Source organism: Typopeltis vanoorti, chromosome 1 (genome assembly GCF_054136105.1).
Source record: "Typopeltis vanoorti isolate ZY-2024b chromosome 1, IOZ_Tvanoo_1.0, whole genome shotgun sequence".
Taxonomy (NCBI): Eukaryota; Metazoa; Arthropoda; class Arachnida; order Uropygi; family Thelyphonidae; genus Typopeltis; species Typopeltis vanoorti.
Window position 1 is genome coordinate 48660822 of NC_143549.1, and position 19300 is coordinate 48680121.

The 19300-nt window shown below is 35.5% G+C and overlaps 1 protein-coding gene across 2 annotated transcripts in view; it reads left to right on the top strand.

The window, feature by feature from the left end:
• The window catches only part of LOC150109957 (mitochondrial sodium/calcium exchanger protein-like), a 30795-nt gene extending 13219 nt beyond the window's left edge, over positions 1 to 17576 (top strand). The window contains exons 13-16 of one of the 2 annotated variants that reach the window (XM_090397392.1): positions 4431 to 4506; positions 5189 to 5269; positions 6383 to 6460; positions 16167 to 17576. In XM_090397392.1, coding sequence (XP_090253518.1) covers positions 4431 to 4506; positions 5189 to 5269; positions 6383 to 6460; positions 16167 to 16378 — 447 coding nt within the window. In that variant the 3' untranslated portion in view covers positions 16379 to 17576. The remainder of the gene's footprint in view (positions 1 to 4430; positions 4507 to 5188; positions 5270 to 6382; positions 6461 to 16166) is intronic. The other variant, XM_090397401.1, reaches the window with a different exon arrangement.
• Positions 17577 to 19300: the final 1724 nt, after the last annotated feature.

Genomic DNA, 19300 nt, shown 5'->3' on the forward strand with positions numbered 1-19300 from the left:
TTATATAGAAATAATTTATAAATATAATTAGAAGGAATTGATCAGCAGATGTATCAGATACGAGAAATCTTGTAAATGACGTCCTGTGGTGTTTTTAATGTTATGGTACAGTATTGACAGCAATAAATTGTATGTCGGGAACAAATTCGTTCATAATTTGATATTACTGTATCAATTAAATAGATTTTATCTATTTTTAAGGAAATAAATAATTAAATCAGGCTTATAAAAGTAAGTGTAGATTTTTGGCTAATTTATATAAACTTTTATTTTTTGTTTTTCTAAATGTGCAGAAAATTACTGGCAAAGAAACTAAAGCTATCTAGGGAAAGTATTATAATTCTTAATTGCATACGCACACGTCCGGAAGAATATACGCTTTGCATTATGGGATACCAAGGCAATAAATGTGAAGTCATTGGTCTCTGTATATAAGTAGCCTAATCGTGAAGATACTTCACGCGCAAACTTTGTTAGCTTACAATTGGGTAACAGAAGAATATAATTTTTGGCAAGTTTGATTTAAAGAATGAAAAATAATTCAGTTCCACACAACTTCATATGTAAATTGCATGCGTTATCCTGACTTTGCCTGTATGCAAGATGAAAAACTGGAGTTTTGGAGAAGAAAAACTAGTCCACCCCTGTATGAGCCGATTAGCTTTCCATTTTATTCATAGGCTCAGATTCTCGTTTTGAGAATGTGAGCATTTTTCAGTGATATTCCATCAGTCAATGAATCTACTTGAATATACGTCTTTGCTGTGAAACACTACTACCATCTTGTGTTGTAATTGTTTAATAAATTTTTGTGAATTTGAGGTAGTCAATTCATGATGTAAAGGTAGTGGAAGCCAAAGAAGATGCTATAATTTATATGTACTAATGCTGAAAGCATTAGGAATAAGAGGGAGAAGATTTAGGAATTGGTTAGTGCACCTCGCCAAACGTTATAGGCATTAATGCCACTTACTTGACAGTGTATGAAGTAATAACAAGTGAAAGAATATGATGGATTCAGTATTTTCAGAGAACATTGAGTAGACAGGAGAAAGGTGGAGGTTCTGGTGATGATAGAAGATGAATTGCAGCCAAAAAGAAAGAGTCTATCTGGACGATGGCAGTTGTTTTGAGTCAACTTGGTGTGAAATTGAGACCAATAGGACAACATATGAAATTAGTTACTGCGATAGGTCACGGATGATGGGGAAGATGTGCATCAGCAGATTCATACGATGAGTGAAAGTCGAATAATTATTATGGGAGACTTTTCAACTTCGGAGACATAGATTGGAAGAAATAGAGATCACATGGCAGGAAGGAAATGAATTTATACACTTCCTGAGAAATAATTACTTGAAGCAGAATTTGGCGGGGAGGATCGGGGCAGAAGACTTTCCCATAACTAAGGTAGCTACATCGCCTCCATTTGGGGAAAGCGAGCATGTGATCTTGACTTGGGAGGTAACGAAACATCTGGAAATTCCAGTTAAGAAGGAAAATATGTGGAACTACAAGGCATATGATTATGATACATTTAGGAGGCAGCTTGAAGCTTAAAGCTTAAAGCTTAAAGATGTTCACAGTGCATGGAGATAGTCAAGAGTAAATGACCGATGTAAACTACACCAGAGTTCTTCAACCTTTTTACACCTGCGGACCGGGGAAAATAGAGAAATATTTCAGGGACGGGCTGACGGCTAAGACAAAAACATAAACCAATAGATAGTATTTTAGTTATTAAATCAAATGTTATGAAATTTCAAATTTTAGCTAGTGCTGCTGCTTAGAGGTTGGAAAATGGCTGGAGCGTTGTTTCTGAGTGACGAAGAAATGTTTGGCGGAACGCCAGGAAATTTCCGCGGACTGGCACCGGTTTCCGGACCACAGGTTGAAGAACAAGGCACTACACACGATATATATCCAAGATCAGGAGGGTAAATCGGTTAGGTGTTAGATGGATGAGTGGTATCATTAAGCGTGAGTTGCAAAAAAAAAAAAATGTTGTGGTGGGTATGTAAGGAGAAAGGTGACCAGCTAACTCATGAACAGTACAAGGATCAGGAAAGAAAAGCCGCCAGCATGATAAGAAAATCAGAATATGAGAAGAATTTAGCCTAGCAGGCGATACGAAATCCCAAAGAGATTTTTCGTTCTGTGGCCAGAATGACTATGGAAGGATAATTCTAATGAGTGCAGATGGTAGAGAGGTAGCAGAGGGAGACGAAATTGTTGAGATATTGAGTTATCATTTTGAAAACGTACATTATCCAGATGAAGATATTCTTATGTCAGAGGTGACAGGGACTGATCAGCACAGAGGAGGATGAATTGAAAGTTTCTGCAATATTCATATACATCTACAGATGTATGTGGATATTGCAGAAACTGAATACAAATTCAAATACATTTTGGGATTAGATGGGATATCATTTTGTGTTTTAAGAGAATGCGCAGGGGAACTAACAATGTCTTTGATTAGGCTGTTTAATTTAAGCCTCAGCCCTGGCAGCGAAAAAAAAAGCATTGCTGATGGGCAGATACCAAAAAGTATATGGAGAAGCAAAATCCAGGAGAGAGCAGATGACTAGTGGTGTGTCGCAGGGTTCTGTGTTTGGACCACTGCTGTTTAATTTGTCCATGACTGATATAGGAAATAACCTGAGAGCAAATATTCAGTTCTTTATTGATAATGTCAAATTAGGTAGAGTAATAGCTAACCAAGGCGCTGTAGAATGCTTGCAGGAAGATTTAAATCGGCTATCGGTATGGACAAAAGATAATGGTCATCAGTTTAATGTAGAGAATTGTAAAGTTATGCACTTTGGGATACAATGATTACAAGCTGTGTAGTACATTGGGGGAACTAACTGCAAGAAATTGAGGAAGCCATTGGGAATTTCGAAGGGGTCGTAAGTATAGAGTTGAAGTTTAGATAGCATACTGCTAAAGTAGCCAGGATAGCTCACATGATTACTTGGTTACTGAAGAAAACACTAACAAACAGAGATAAGGGAGTTATCAGTCCTCTTTATAAAGCCTGGATACGATCCATTTGGATTAATGTGCTCGGGTCTCACCACTTGGGTTCTTTGGAGATGAGGAAGTGGTAAAAATCATTCAGAGGCGAGTGACCAAATTGGTGAGTGGTGTGAAGAACGCTCCCTCTGAGAATAGATTGAGAGTTTGTGGATTGCAAAAAGTTGGTTGATAGGCGAAAAAAGGGGGATATGATATAAACATTTAATTTACTTAAAGGGTTTTATAGGATTGATGCAGAAAAAATGTTTCAGCACTTTGCTGGAGGGGCAGAACAAGGGATCATCTCTGAAAGTTGGGTAAGAGTTTGGTTAACCAGGGTGGGAGGATTAGATGTTTCGCTTGTGAATGAATGGAATGGGTTACCTGAATCACCTTTGTCTGTTAATGGTATCAAAGAGAGGTAAGATAGATATTGTGTTGATACTTTGGGTCTTCTACGTGTCTTAGGAATCCATGGAGGCACCCTTGCAATTATAATACGAATAAGTTTAAAATGATCTGCTGGAATAACCACAAAAACAAATCGCTGCACCCCGTTCTCTGTTTTATGTAATCAGAGTATCTGACATTAATCAGATTTAAAAACTAAATAAGAAATCGCCTTTAATTACGCCGAAATGAAAACTGTTTGACTTTTTGTTAAATCTGATCTCATGAAATTTAATTTTTATGTGATTGTCACCCACGAAAGGATATAAATCTATATTGCATTAGTATAGTGTGTGTATGGGCTAAAGGTTTTTATTATTATTATTATTTCTTCTTCTTCTTCTTATTTTCTTTTCTTTTTATGTCCACACGGCTAATCTTGCCATCAAATTAAAGATTTAACTAAGATTCAAATATGATATGGAGCCATAAATATTCCTTATACTTGCATTTTATCGCAGTTGGTATTTATTGTTAAGAATAGCATGCAGTTTAATTTGATTTGATTAATTTGATTTACTCTCTAAACCACCGCAGCACTGATGTACAATACTTTTCAATTTTTTAACCACTTTCGTTCGTAAAAAAAAAGTCTCAGTTATTTTGGCGGTCAAATTCTGCCACAATCACATGAAATTAATTATAGCTTTGCTATATTTTTATGCCTTCGTCACTAACAAACTGCTTTTGGTTTAAGAATTAGATTTCAACTATTCATGTAATTCAAAAGAACGAAACAAAGACTCACTTTTGTCCTACTTTGATCAAAATTACTACCTTTCTTTGTTTATTTTGGAGTAGTACTTCTGTTTCTTATTTTATCTTTTTTTTTTTTTTTCTTTTCCCCTCTTTCTTTTTCGCGATTCACCAAGCATGAAATCGAAATACGCGTGGTCTCTTTTACGAAACAGAGCGAAACTTTAGAGATTAGAGTACAGTCTTAATTATTTTCCTTTCAGGCCGTCGGAATTGTCTTTAATCTCAGCGATACCATTCTTGGTTTAACGATCCTGGCCTGGGGTAACTGCTTACTCGGTGAGTATGTTTCTAATACCTTCCTTTTCATTGTCTTAGCAGACTAATTTATTAGATTCCTTAATTGCAAATGCCTTTCAAGTTCTCCTGGGGAGTTCATTAACTTTAGCAGTAATGTCATCTTTAGTGCATCAGTGGCTAATAGAAATACTCTCCGGATTGTAATTCCGTCATTGCTGATTCATGACATGTCCAAAGCGATAATAACACAATGGAATAAGCACGATATTTACAATTGTTATAATCTGTCGTTCTCAAAAATAAATATTTATTAAACATAATATTTTATGTATATCTTTAATTACGCCAAATGCTTATTGTATACGAATTAATTGTCTTTTACACGAATATTGTTGTGATGTACACGTGCAGTTCTTTTAAGTTAAAAGTCAGTGTATCACAAATACGTGATCCGTGCTTCACGTGATGGTTGCTCGCTTTATTAAACAGAATGGAGTAGCTTTGTTGGTTGGCTGATATACGATAGGTGACTCATTTAATATTTACTGTATATTCACAATGGCCAATGCCTTCATTACGTATATGATTACATAGATTCATTTCCAAGTATTACTTTTCGAAAATTATCAATTCATTTCATTTATAGAACCATATTGTATCTACCGTGAGCAAATAATGTTTATATAGTTTATTAATATTTGTTTGTATCTTTCTTTTCCAGACTTCTTATCTAATCTAGCTGTAGCAAGAAAAGGGTTTCCTCGAATGGGAATTGCTGCTTGTTTTGGAGCTCCATTTTTAAGTATCCTTAGACTGATATTGTAAAATACAAATTAACAAAATAATGATAATAATAATAACAATAATAACTAAACAATGGGTATCACTAAAACAGCAATGGTCATGGAATTTAAGTCTAGTCACAAATGTATAGGATGCATACCGGAAACGCATTACCAATATTATAAGTATACTGGAAATTTTCTAACAATTTTGAGTTTATTTTATATTTGACTATAAAATAGGAATGGATCCATAATATTCTCTATTTTATTATAAAATTTGTTACGATATTCACTAATTACTCAAGAATTATGAGAAAATCATTTCCTTTATCATTCATTAATACCATTACGCCTAAATTATATCCGCAAAACACAAAATATTCATCAGTTCATATTATTCAATCAACTCTCCATCCCTTTCCAGAGAATGTTGGCATTAATTTATTTAATCCGCACAACATTTACATGTCATAAATGTTATTAGGTCTAAATCCATTCGAGCAGCTTAGATAGTAAATCTGTCGTTTCCTAATTTTTTTTAATGGGGGTGTAGAACATTTTCCATTTTATAATGCTGATTTGAATCTTATAAGTCCAGAAGATTAATTTTATCATAAAATACAGTTAGAAATCGCAAAGCATTAAACTCATTCAAGTCTTCGCCTGGAACTTTAATCACTGCGGACTTCGCCTTAATAGAACGCAGGTCATGCGTGATCTGTTCTATTAGTATAGACAGTTTACCGTTAATGGAGAATCTTCTCTTCTCGGCAAATTTAACCATCCTTTGCCAAGTAGATATTAATTGGTATTCACCAAAGTAATTGAACAAATACCAGAGTTGACAGCTCGTAACTGCTTCAAACATTGCGGGCGTACTTAAATCAAGAGAAATAATTCTCGACGTTCGGTATCTAATTAATATTACAACGTCCCCCAGTTAAAAAGAATTCAAATGAAACAACACTTTGTTTATTGGGTCATCAGGAGCAAATATTCCATTACACATAACTGGACAATTATTTTCTCTGCATTTATGACGACTTTATCCCTGCTTCCGTGAATTAGCATTTCCAAATATGTAACATGAATTTTAAAAGCATTTTTCTCAGTATGTTTCTTAATTATAGCCAGCTTTATTACTTGGAGTGGGTGTTCCGTGCATGATTCAACTTATAGGGGAGATTGGTGGAGGACCTGGTATGCAGGTGAGATATGAAGCAGTCTTTTGTTGCATTACTATTTTAATAACTTATAATACTGTACTTTATTGAACTAAACGTAATGAATTCTGTTTGATATTAACATTCACAGTTAACAGAGAGAAATACCGTTAGTTGGCGGTAGATGGCGTGTGTGTGTTGATGGTAGTATATGGAGGATTAAGCTTAGTAGACGTTGAGTTGGGTATAGCGGAGTACGTGCCCTCCAATGATGACTCTTTCGCGGTGTCACGTAATTTTTTTTTTTTCAATCAAACTTTATTATTTATACATAATATTTATAATAAATTACACAAACATCATGCATAACAGATACGTAAACTTACATATTTTTAATAATAATTTTTTTTGTAATAACATTATACTTATCATCATACATACATATAATACTTTTTTTTTCCTCTCAGGTAAATTACATACATTGTATGAAGACAATTATGCATAACAAATACTTTATCGTACATAAAGCTTTTTTTTAAAATAATAATAATAACAATAACTGTTTACAACATATATTATTATAATATTCATAATGATGATTATTACAGATGTTTCTTTGCAATTTTACACTCTATATATACAATATCAATGGATATCATCACTCTATATTGCATACTTCTGTTACGGTTATTACACACATTTGATTACATATGATTATTAAAGCTGTGATACATCACTTACATTTGTTTACATATGATACATACATTACATACATTGGTTTGCATGTGATAGGTACATTACATGTACCTATCACATGCAAATTCAGAATTATATTATTATATTAGAATTATCATATTGCATATGATACATCTTGGATGAGAACTAATTTCTCTGCTTTCATCCTCGAAGCTTATATGTAAGCTTATCTGAGGATGACACCAGTTGGTTATTATTTATTGGTTTATTTGCTGTGTTGGAAAGCTACTAAATCTATGATTAAGGAATTCGCGCGCGCGCACTAACACACACACACACGCACGCACGCACGCGCACACACACACACACACACAATAACTTGGAATGTATTGATGCGTCGCTGAGCTGGAAGCAAGCCTGAATGAATATATTGTGTTTCATTAAGTTCGTATGGTATTTTGGGTGCGTGTTTCTTGTTCGTAGTAGGTCTTTAGAGCTCTTTTCAGGCCATTGTAGTTTGTAAGGTTCCTGTATTCAAAAGGTAATTTGTTTATCATTTCTGGGATGTAGAAGTTTCGCCTGGCCTTTCCGTAGTGATTATTGTATTTATATGTGATATAATTAGTAGTCTGAGGTCTTGTTATACGGTATGTATTTCTGACTGTCCTGTAGTTGGCATCGAAATAATGTTTTAGCAAGGCTGCATAGTGACATAAATGTTTTGCTGTCAGTATTTTGTGTTCTGACATTGCAATGTATATAAAGTCGTTATTTTCTCTTTGATCCCAAAATATCAGTTTTATCATTTTGTACTGTAGCGACATTAATCTATTTAATTCGTAGAGTGCACAGAAAGCATACGTTGTTATAGCGTATCTTAGTATATTTTGGCATAGTGCTTTGTATATTAGTGTTTTTAGGGGTATGGGAACTATGGCTTTTAACCTGTAGAGTTTTCCACTTATTGTTCGGAGTTTGTTGTGCATAAACCATCTACACAACAAACTCCGAACAATAAGTGGCAAATTCTGCAGGTTAAAAGCCATATCTCCCATATTCGTTTTGCTGTTCTGTGTGTTTTTTATGTTGGAAAGTGGATGTTGGATGGTTATATATTTGTTATCAACTGGTCGAGTCAGTGGATTTCTGAATATCATTAATTTTGTCTTTTCTGAGTTTAGGTGTATGGAGTTTTTCGTGAGCCAGTCTATGATCAGATTTATGTCATGTTGCATATTTGTTTGGGGTATGCTTGCGTTATTATGGATGGATATTATTGCTGTATCGTCTGCGTATTGGAATATCTTACCTATGTGTGGTAGCTGATTAATATTGTGCATGTAAATGTTGAATAGAGTTGGAGAGAGTACAGCTCCCTGTGGTACTCCACAGGTTACTGGTAGCTCTCTGTTTCGGTTTGACCCGATACGTGTGCTATGCTTTCTATTTTGAAAGTAATTTGTAAACCCCCTGTGAAGAGGCCCGTCTATTCCAACATGCCTCAGATTTTGTCTAAGGCGGTATTAATTACGTCTGTAAAGTCTTCCAAGAGAGATGTTGTTCCTTTATTTTTCTGAAAACCATATTGTGTTTTGGGAATAATACGAAAGATCTCAGTGTATGCTGTGAGTTTCTTGAGTATTATCCGCTCCATAATTTGATTGATAATTGGTAATGTTGCTATGGGTCTGTAATTGCTGATTAAATTTCTTTTTCCATGTTTGTATATGGGTGTGATTATGGCAGTCTTTAGCATACTTGGTATCTGTCCTGTTTTAAATATTTTATTTATCAATTTTAGTAGGATAGGACTTAAACTAGTTGCATGTTGCTTTATATCTTTAGGTCTGATACCATCAATTCCTGGGCCTTTGTTTGGTTTGATTTGATGTATTGCTGAGAGAAGTTCTGCTTCTTTTATGGTTGGGAAACATAGCATCGCATCTGTTTTGATTATGGTCCAAGTGGAGGGTCTCGTTTTGTGATTGGGGAATATTTCTTTGAAGTTCTTGGATGGTGTCTGCAAAGTATTGGTTAAAGTCATTTGCTAGTTGTTGGATAGGTTTTGGGTCTTTCATGAAGCTGTGTTTTATGGTTTCGGAGGCGGTGGTGTTGGGAACAAAATCTAGCATCTCATTAATCAGATGCGAGGTTTGTTTCATGTTGTTTTGTGCGGAGGTTAGTTTGTCTCTGTAGTAGCTTCTTTTTGCATTTCTGATTTGTGTTGTAAGGCGATTCCTTGTTATCTTATATTCAGTTTTTAAAGCTGTGTTATTTGGATATCGCTTTAATTCTTTCCATAAAGCGTCCTTTCTGTGTATTTCTATGATTACGTTTTGTGTTATCCAAGGATTTTAGGTTGTTTTTGAACGAATTCTGACTTTCTTTGTAGCTTTCTTATATATTTACTCCGGTGTGAGTTTAATGTTGTTGTATAAGATATCTGCTGAATCTGATGCCAGGTGTTCCCAGTCTGTTTTTCTTATTTCGTGGTTGACTATTTCTTCGTCTATTATTGTTTTCTGTCGTTTTTCTTCTGTGGGACATTGCATGGGTATTGTCTTCGTGTGCAGGTTTAGAGCGGTGAAGTAATCGTCTGCTACTTTGCACTTTATGACTGATGTCATAGAGTGCAAAGTGCAAAGTGTGTAACTGTTTGGTGGTGCTCGGACCTTTATATGATCTGGACGGGAGGCAGTGATAGTATTTCCGAATAGTTCTTCTCTAGTACATGATGTTATTGTTGGTATTAGATTGATAGTGTGTCTAGGTATTGTGCAGTGTTGTTCTGGTTTTCGTTTGCAATATTTATGTTTATGTGGCCAATTATCATTAGGTATTCGGTTAAGCATATTTCTTGGCTTGAAATCCAGCAAACGAGTTTGTGCAAATATTTTATCATGTTTAGGTTTGGTGTGGCCTGTAAATAGCATTTGGTATTACGGGATGTTGTCTATTGGTGGTATTAGTGATTTCGAGGCAAAGGGTTTCAGCATGCTCAAATTGATTGGCCGTTTCTTTTGCTATTATTTTTGTTTGATAAATATTAATATTCCACCCCTCTTTTTGTTTGGCGGCATGATCTATGTTGTTGGAAGCCTGGAATTTGGGAATCAGTCGCTTGTCATTAGTTATGGATACTTCTGTTAGAATCAATATATCAATAATATCAGTGTAATTCCTCAGATAAGCCTGTAATAATAACCAATGTTTTCGGATGCTTCTGATGTTAATATGCAAGATTGAGAGACCTCTCGCTTGTGCTGTGTGTTGTTTCCATGCATCAAGAGATTCGAAAGTACAATTACTGATGTATTCTGGTGTAATTACATCTATCTGATGGTTCACATTCATTTTTGTTGTGTTGAGATCTTCTTATTGAACTAAGTTGGAGTCTTTTGTTTCACTCTGGCAACCTGTCTATATCTTCCGAGCTTTTTATTTGTATAGACTTTGAAGTCTGTGACTTTCTCTAGAATATTTTGTCGTCTTTGATCCATAAAAATTGATACTTTTTTTCTGTTTTTTCTTTTCTTGCTTGGTTCAAAAGATTCTGATTGAAAGGTATTAAATACTCAGATAGAAAGATTGGCGTATTTTCTTGCGATGTATTTAAATCCTTGACTACTGTTTTTTTTTTTTCCAATCTGCTGGCTTTTATGAGATTGTCTCTTGTAGCCTTGCTTATCAGACGAACTATAACTGTTGCAGGTCGTGGCGAGCCTTGTTTTTTGTTCTTCCTAGGAAACCGATTTATGGTCTGAATATCATTATGCTGTAGGGAGATGTCAATTGCATGGCCTAACTTTAAAACTACGTCTCTGAGATTTTCTGTGGATTCGGTTTCTGGAAGACCGTTTATGGCAAGGTCTTCTTTATGTTGTTATTGGTTTAAAACTTCGTATTGTAGTTTCAGGGAATTAAATTCTTGACGGAGTTCCGATGTGTCTTTTATCAATTTGTGCTGCCTGTCAGTTAATGCGTTAATGCTGGTTTTAATGTCTTTTACCGTTTGTAAGACTTCTTCGACTTTTGAATTATTAAATTGAACAAACTCTTCATATGCGCTAATTTTTTTTGTTATTTCCTTATTCTGTTTATCAAATAGTTCTTGGACAAGATCTACTAAGCTGACTTTGATATTTTCTAAACCTTTTTCTAGTAATAAATTTACGGAACTCAAATTATAAGACTCACCAGTATTTTGTTGTCTGTTCAGTTCATCGTCCGATTCTGCCTCCGGCGTAATCAGTTGCGCCGTGGGTGGCGGTGTTTCTTTGATCTCTCTACAGTTTAGGCACTTCCATTCTTCTCGTTTGGCATTGGATTTGCGTTGCCATGTTTTTTCTGAAAGTCCGGAACATGTAAAGTGACGATTCCTATGGCATTTCCTGCAGGTTATATGACATTCGTCGGACGGTAATTCCTTTAGGCATTTGTTGCACTTCATGACTCACCTTTCTTTCCTTGGACAACTATAAAGATGGCGACATCCTTTGTTCTATACTCGTTAGCAACCGCGGTATAAGCTTCAATTTTTAGCACACTCAGATTTTGGATTCCACTTGGCCTATTTCGATGAATTATATGTCAATGTCTTCAGCGTGACAAGCCGAATTACTTTATGACACTTTTAAAATAAAAACAGGAGTTAGAACCACTTTAAAACTATAAAAAAAGGGACCAGCGATACAACCATGCAACCGTTCGTATGCCTACACAGCGCCCTCTCTCAATAATAATAATAATAATTATTATTATTATTATTATGATGGTCCCAAGCCCGGATAAAAATAGGGGAGACTGAGGTGTTGCCGTACCTCCCCGCAATCCAGCGAAATTGCCCGTTTGAACGGTGCGATACACAGAGCTAAAAGGCAACTGGAGCATATGGCAAAATGTGTGCTGAACGTACCGACAAATAACCGGCGAAAATCTGTGACGGCAAATAATAGAATGTTCGTAAATGTCAATAAAATGAAGGAGCAAGTGCTGTATGGGGATTCGCTATTAAGAGGTGTAATAGTTGAGAGTTTAACGAAGTCGTACCAGCCGGGCGCGAACATAAAGGATGTCAGCGAATCTATTCGAGCAAAAATACAGGGTGAAAGAGATGATAATCGTGGCAGGAACGAATGATTTGAAGGAGGACAAAATGGAAATGATAGAGGATATGAGGGAGTTATTTGAGGTAGCAAAAGAGAAGAGTGAGAGAGTGAGGATGGTGAGTATCTTACGGCGGTATGACAGCGAAGTGTATAGAAGGAGGGCCATAATTGCCAACGACTTTATGCGTGGGTTATGCATGGAGAGTGGTGTGGAATTTGTGGAAGTGTGGAATGAGTTCGATGGGCGAAAGAATTGTATAAGATGGATGAGTTACATTTGAATGGAGTTGGTGTACAGAAGCTTGAAAAAGTGTTGATGAATGATGTGGAAGTGGATGTACAGACTCAGGGAAACTAGATTTATTAAGGGGGGGGTAGATATGCAGACTTTAGGGAGGCAGTTTAGTGTATGAAACAGTATATTATGCCCGAGCGAGTCCGAAGGACAACGAATCAGAATGGGATAGTTAGTATAAGACATCAAAGTAGGGATGCGACAAATGGGCTTCTGCAATTCATGTACACTAATGCCAAGAGGATTAGAAACAAGAAGGAAGGGTTTTTGGCCATGGTTGGCACTTCCAGGCCGCAGGTTGTTGGTATTAGTGAAACATGGCTGACAGAAGATGATAAAGCTAGTGGGATTGAATGCGATGGGTATAGCGTGTTCAGGAGTGACAGGGTGAATAAAAAGGGGGGACGAGTGTTATTGATGATAGCTGATGAGCTGCAGCCAAGGAGTATAGAAGTTGAACTGCAGGATAGAGAAAAGAGCATATTTGAGGCTGCTGGTGTGAGATAGAATCTAGCAGAACAAAATATACAATTGGGAGCTGCTATAGACCAGGTGATGGAATAGATGGTGGGGATAGTATGCATAAGCAAATAGAAGAAATGAGTGGAAGGAGGGTAATTATTATGGGTGATTTCAATTATGGTAACATTGACTGGAAAGAGGAGAGGGCACATGGGAGGAAAGCATTGGATTTTATGCGGTTATTAAGGGACAACTATCTACGGCAACATGTAGTGGAAAATACTAGGGAGCAGAGAGTGCTGGACCTTGTAATTACAACTAAGAATGTGGCTGTAACGAACATTACCATGTTGCCACCAATTGGTGAGAGTGACCATAAGGTCATGACTTGGGAGGTGGCTAAAGGAGTGGAATTTACAATTAAGACAGGGTACATGTGGAATTACCGGGCTGGTAAGTATGACAAGATTAGGTGTGTGCTTGGCTCAGTGCCATGGCATGTAAAACTGCAAGGGCCGGATGTTGATAGTGCATGGGAGGTGGTTAAGAACTGTTTGCAGGAGGCAATGGTTGACTGTATACCAAGAGTCCGAATAATAAATCAAGTAGGGGTTAAATGGATGAATAACACTATTAAGCTTGAGCTGCAAAAAAAGAAACAATTGTGGAGGAATTTTAAGGAGAAGGGTGACCATCAGGCGCAGGAACAGTATAAAGCTCAGGCCAGGATGGTAACAAGGGTGGTAAGAAAAGCAAAAGCAGATTACGAAAGAAAATTGGCCACGCAGGCTAAAGAGAATCCCAAACAGTTTTTTCAATATGTTGCAAGTAAAATGAAAAATGCTCATGGTAGAATGATCTTAAAAAATGCTGAGGGTAGGGAGGTAACCGAATCAGTCGATATTGTGGAATTACTGAGCGAGCACTTTGCAAGAGTATATCATCCAGGTGGTGACTTTGCAGGAATGGAAGAACCAACAGCTTATACTGGAATTGTGATGAATGAAGTAGAGGTAACTAGTCTATTACAGAACCTCAATGTCAATACATCTTTAGGATTGGATGGTATACCAGTTCGTGTCGTACGTGAAGCGGCTAAAGAATTGTCAATGCCCTTGACCATTTTGTTTAATTTGAGCCTCGGGTCTGGGTCAGTCCCAAGGGGGTGGAAAGAGGGGAAAATAGTTCCGCTGCACAAAGGTGGTTCCAAAGCTGCTGTTGAAAATTACCGGCCAATCAGCATAACAGGAATCATTATCAAGGTCTTAGAGAAAATAGTCAAGAGGAAAATACAAGATTGGATAGAAGAAAATGGGATACTGTATCGGGGACAGCATGGTTTTGTGAAGGGTAGGTCATGCCTCAGTAACTTGCTCACGTATTATAACACAGTGACGGCTGAACTGGATAAGGGTAATGGGCTTACAGTGATTCTACTGGACCTTGCTAAGGCCTTTGACAGGATACCACATGGAATTCTAATCAGTAAATTGCAGCATATGGGGATGGACATAGGGTTGTTGAGATGGATAGGAGGGTGGTTGACGGAGAGATATCACAGAGTGGTTTACTCAGGAGTAGAGTCCACAAGACGGCCTGTGACTAGTGGTGTGCCACAAGGATCTGTTCTTGGACCACTGCTGTTTAATTTGTTCATTAATGATATAGGAAAGGATCTGAGAGGAACAGTTCATTTCTTTGCGGATGATGCGAAGTTGGGTAGGGCAATAGTGAATGCAGATGACGTCAAAATTTTGCAGGATGATTTGGATAGATTGGAGGTCTGGGCTAAGGAGAATGGATGTCAATTTAATGTGGCAAAATGTAAGGTTATGCATTTTTTGGTGAAAAGATTGGCGGCAGTTTACTGCATTGGTGTAACTGTGCTCCAGGAAATTGATGAGGCACGAGATTTAGGAGTGTTGGTGGATAAGGAATTGAAATTTAGGGGACACATTGCAAAAGTGGCCAAATCAGCTCATCAAATCACTTGGTTGCTGAAGAATACGTTGACAAGCAGAGACAAGCAGGTTATTGTTCCTCTGTATTGAGCCTTGATAAGACCCCATCTCGACTACTGTGCCCAGATTTGGTCACCTAGGTTTCTTCTTGATGGGGAGGAGGTGGAGAGGATCCAGAGGCGAGTGACCAAGATGATAGCAGGTCTGTGGAATGAACCTTATGAGAACAGGTTGAGGATTTGTGGGTTGCAAAAATTGATTGATAGGCGGAGGAGGGGAGATATGATTGAGACATTCAAATTACTGAAGGGTTTCTATAAAATTAATTCAGAAGATATTTTTGAGAACGGGGTTGGTTGTGGGAGGACTATGGGACATCCATGGAAACTGGGCAAAAGTGTGGTTAGTAAAGGTGTTAGAGATGGGTTCTTTACTTTTAGAGTAGTGAATGAGTGGAATGCGCTCCCTGAGTCTGTGGTGGATGCTGTGACAGTGAATGAGTTTAAGGCTAGGTATGATAGATACTGTATGAATGTCGAATAGTTGTGATGAATATGATTTGGGGCCTCCCTAGATGAGTCTAATGACTCCCTGGAGTTGCCCGTAATAATAATAGTAATAATACGAAATAAATAAATAAATAAAAACTGTACACATTTTTTTTCCGATTGTGTGAAATTTTGTGAATATGGCAGGTGTATGGAATGTCTTCCTTCGAATACGTCATCCCAATACTTTGAATATTAGCATAATAAATATAATGGTTAAATGTGGTTTCTCCTGGTATGGTCTCAGATCTTTAATTGTAGTACCCAGAAGAAAAAACAGCAATGGTTCTTGTGGTACTTTTAAAGAATAAACTCGTGTGTCAACTTCCTGACAGTATCACCATACCATACTGCAAGTACTTTTGCGTCATACTATGAGGAAATCTTGCTGGGGTTTTTTTTTGCATTGCCTGTATTTCAGAGAAGAATTTTCATAAAAACATTTTCGAAAGAAACACTTGCAGACTAACCATAGCCCATCCATTTAAATACCTTGAAACGAGTAAGATTAACAAAAATTGAGCATTTCATAGAAGTATGATACAACTTCGTTCAGCAGATAATATTTTTAGAAATATTATCGGAAATATCAAAGAAAACCTTAGAATTAATTTGAATGTTATTTATCATTTGCACTAATTCTCACACGCAACATTAATTTATTTTAATTGTGTTTTTCAGCTTCAGTATTCAAGATTAAGTACAATTCTGTTTACGACTATTGCTATAAGTCTACTATCATCTCTGATTGCCATGACAGTGCTACGCTTTCAAGTGAAACGAGCATATGGAGGCTACCTAATTGGTCTGTATGTGATCTTTCTGGTTATCGCTGTGATAACAGAATCTGGAGTCATCTGAATCTTCTGTTTGGATTTTCCAAGATTTGGTGACGGGAATATTACATAAAATTTTATGTTAAATAAATTTAGAAACCAAAGACAAATATAAGAAAACTAATATTCTTATTTCAAGTACAAAGTATAATAAATAATCATATCGAGAATTATAATGTAACCTATCTTATCTTAGAAAAGGTGTCTGAAACATAAATAGAATATGTTCTCTTAACTCTCTCAAAACGATAAAGTTATTCTAAAATATTCCCACAAATATTGATGAAATATTTAATTCAGTTAATTATTGGTTTTTGGGATTAATTGTAATAACTGTGGAGATACTGGAATAACGTACACACTTAAAAATATAAATAAGAATAATGAATAAATATCAAAATGATAAAAAAATATAAATAAATAAAAAAAAAATAAAATAAAATAAAAAATGAATAAATTCAAGTCCTTCTAATATAAACTATTAGTATTTCAATAAAATTACTTCGAACACCACTAAATTTTTCAGGAAGCAAACCATAATAAGAAATAATAAGAAGTTAACTCATTGTGGGAGTAATCTTTATTTAGATTACTCTCATTACACAAATTCTTTGTAAAATTATTATATGAGCAAATAATATATCGTCATGAATAAAGTCTGTAATTTTAACAAAATTTTAATAATGAGATAATTTGGATAAGATAATATACTGTATGTAATAATGAAAATTAATATAGAATAGAATTTGTTAGTCAATCGTGTGTAGTAAGAGAATGAAACAATATCACACGAGAATCGATATGTATTTACACGTAGAATGTTATATTACAAACTGTTAATTAAATTAAGTGGAGAACATTATTGTAAACATAAAAAATTATGTAACGTTGAATAAAATTTTATAATTTCGGTAGATTTATATATGAAATGGTGTTGATGTGTACCAATTTATACTGTAGGAGAGCTAATAATATTTTCTAGAGCTAGACTTGCATTTTGTATTTTTAATAAGAAATGAGAAAAGAAAAAAAAAAGACTTTTTACCATATGTTCGGAAATGCAATAAGAAGTTAATCTCCAAATCGATGGTACCAAGATTTGGTGAATATGTTATTTTGTACAGAATGTTTATATTTATTACATCGCGATTTTGTTTGTTTTTATTTTCAATTATCTGGTTTTTACATTCATTCCACCAGATGATTAATAAAATAAAGCATTTCTCTTTTTTTAAATAAAAGAAACGATTAATGAGGAGTACGTTATTATTACACAATTCAGGACTTCGAATAATTCATTCCACTTCCTTTTTTTTGTATTTAAAAAAAAAAAGCAATTTGCTCCATTTCACATTATTTTTCTTATTAATAACAATGCAAGCATCATTTGATTGACAAAACGGCACACTAAACGTAAACTGATTAGATTACTGTTCAAAAAAAACTTTAATTTCGTCACAAAAACTAATATTTCACTTTTTATACTTTGAGAATGTTTTATTGCTAATAGATTTTAAATGATAACAAAATATCACTTTGCTGAAGTGAAAATAACGAACTTGAGATCTCCAACTTTTTTTTCTTTTCCACGATTTTACAATATTAGATTGTCTCAAGTTGTGTCATTCAGGGTAAAAAAATTCTGTTTAAATTAAGGGAATATTAAATCCCACATTGTTTTAAAACCGAATAAGAAACTCAAAGATTGGAATTAGAGAGTTTTTTGCCGAATATAGTAAACTATAAGGTTTTATAGTTTACTTTTATTATTTAAATTTACATTTATAGTTTACTTTTATTATTTAAATTTACATTTATAGTTTACTTTTACTTTTATAGCTACTCACTGATGAAGCCTCAAAAAAAGGCTGAAACCCGTCTGGGTAGTGACCTCCCACCATAATGTAATAACAGCATACATTTCCTAGGAAATGTTTTTACATTATGGGAAATACCTAGGAATAACGATCAGAACTTTCCCCACCTTTGCAACGAGTTGCCTGAGATTGTACTACGTACTAGGGTCACTTGCATTAGCTCACGCTAGTGGTCGCCGATACTTTATAGTTTACTTTATTCGGCAAGAAACTCTCTGGTTCCAATCTTTGAGTTTCTTATTCGGTTTTAAAACAATGTGGGATTTAATATCCCCTTAATTTAAATAATGTTTATATCGCCGAAATGAAGCTTATTAGCTCTTTATATTTAAGTAAAAAAATTCTGTTTTTATATATTTTTTTTTCTATGATCATCTAATATTGCGATTAAGAGTAAAAGGTAAAACAGAATTAACTGGAATCCGATTCAGAGAATGATTTAAATAGAACAAAAACAGCAGACGTCGTATAGCCTTGTACCACGCTAAATCGCAAGAAGAAAGGCCGTTAGAGATCAATTCCGGTCGCCGACCACACAAACGTTTTCTGCCCTTTTTTTGGGGGGGGGGGATATTTTGTAGTTAATCTCTTAGTTCTCTTATCCATCATTGAATGCTCTCAGTATTCAGTGATGGATAAGGAATTCGAACATTTTCTTGAGCATTTAACGAATATTTCCTAGCCTAAAGTAGATGATTCATTGAACACTTCCATCTCTGATGGCATTTATATCACCAGCTATGAATTCTCCAAGGTAAATAAATCACGTAGGAGATGACGAGTTTGTGAAAGGACATATAATAAGCAATAACAGAAAACCTATGTGACCACCAATAACCGAATACATTCAGATTGTTCACGGCGAAAACAATTATAATACAGACAGAGGGGGAGGATGAAGGGCTGCACGTATTTACAGACATATTTTAGCCATGTTTTCTTCTTGAAATTCGGTAGTCCCGAACGGAACTATTCTTAATGAGTAAGGTTGGTTGGAGGGGGGGGGGGAAGGCGGGCTTCCATATCGATTTTTCAAAAGTTAGGATAAAAGATTTGCCTAATCTCGATGATGAAGAAATTGCTTAGATGATTTGTTTATTTA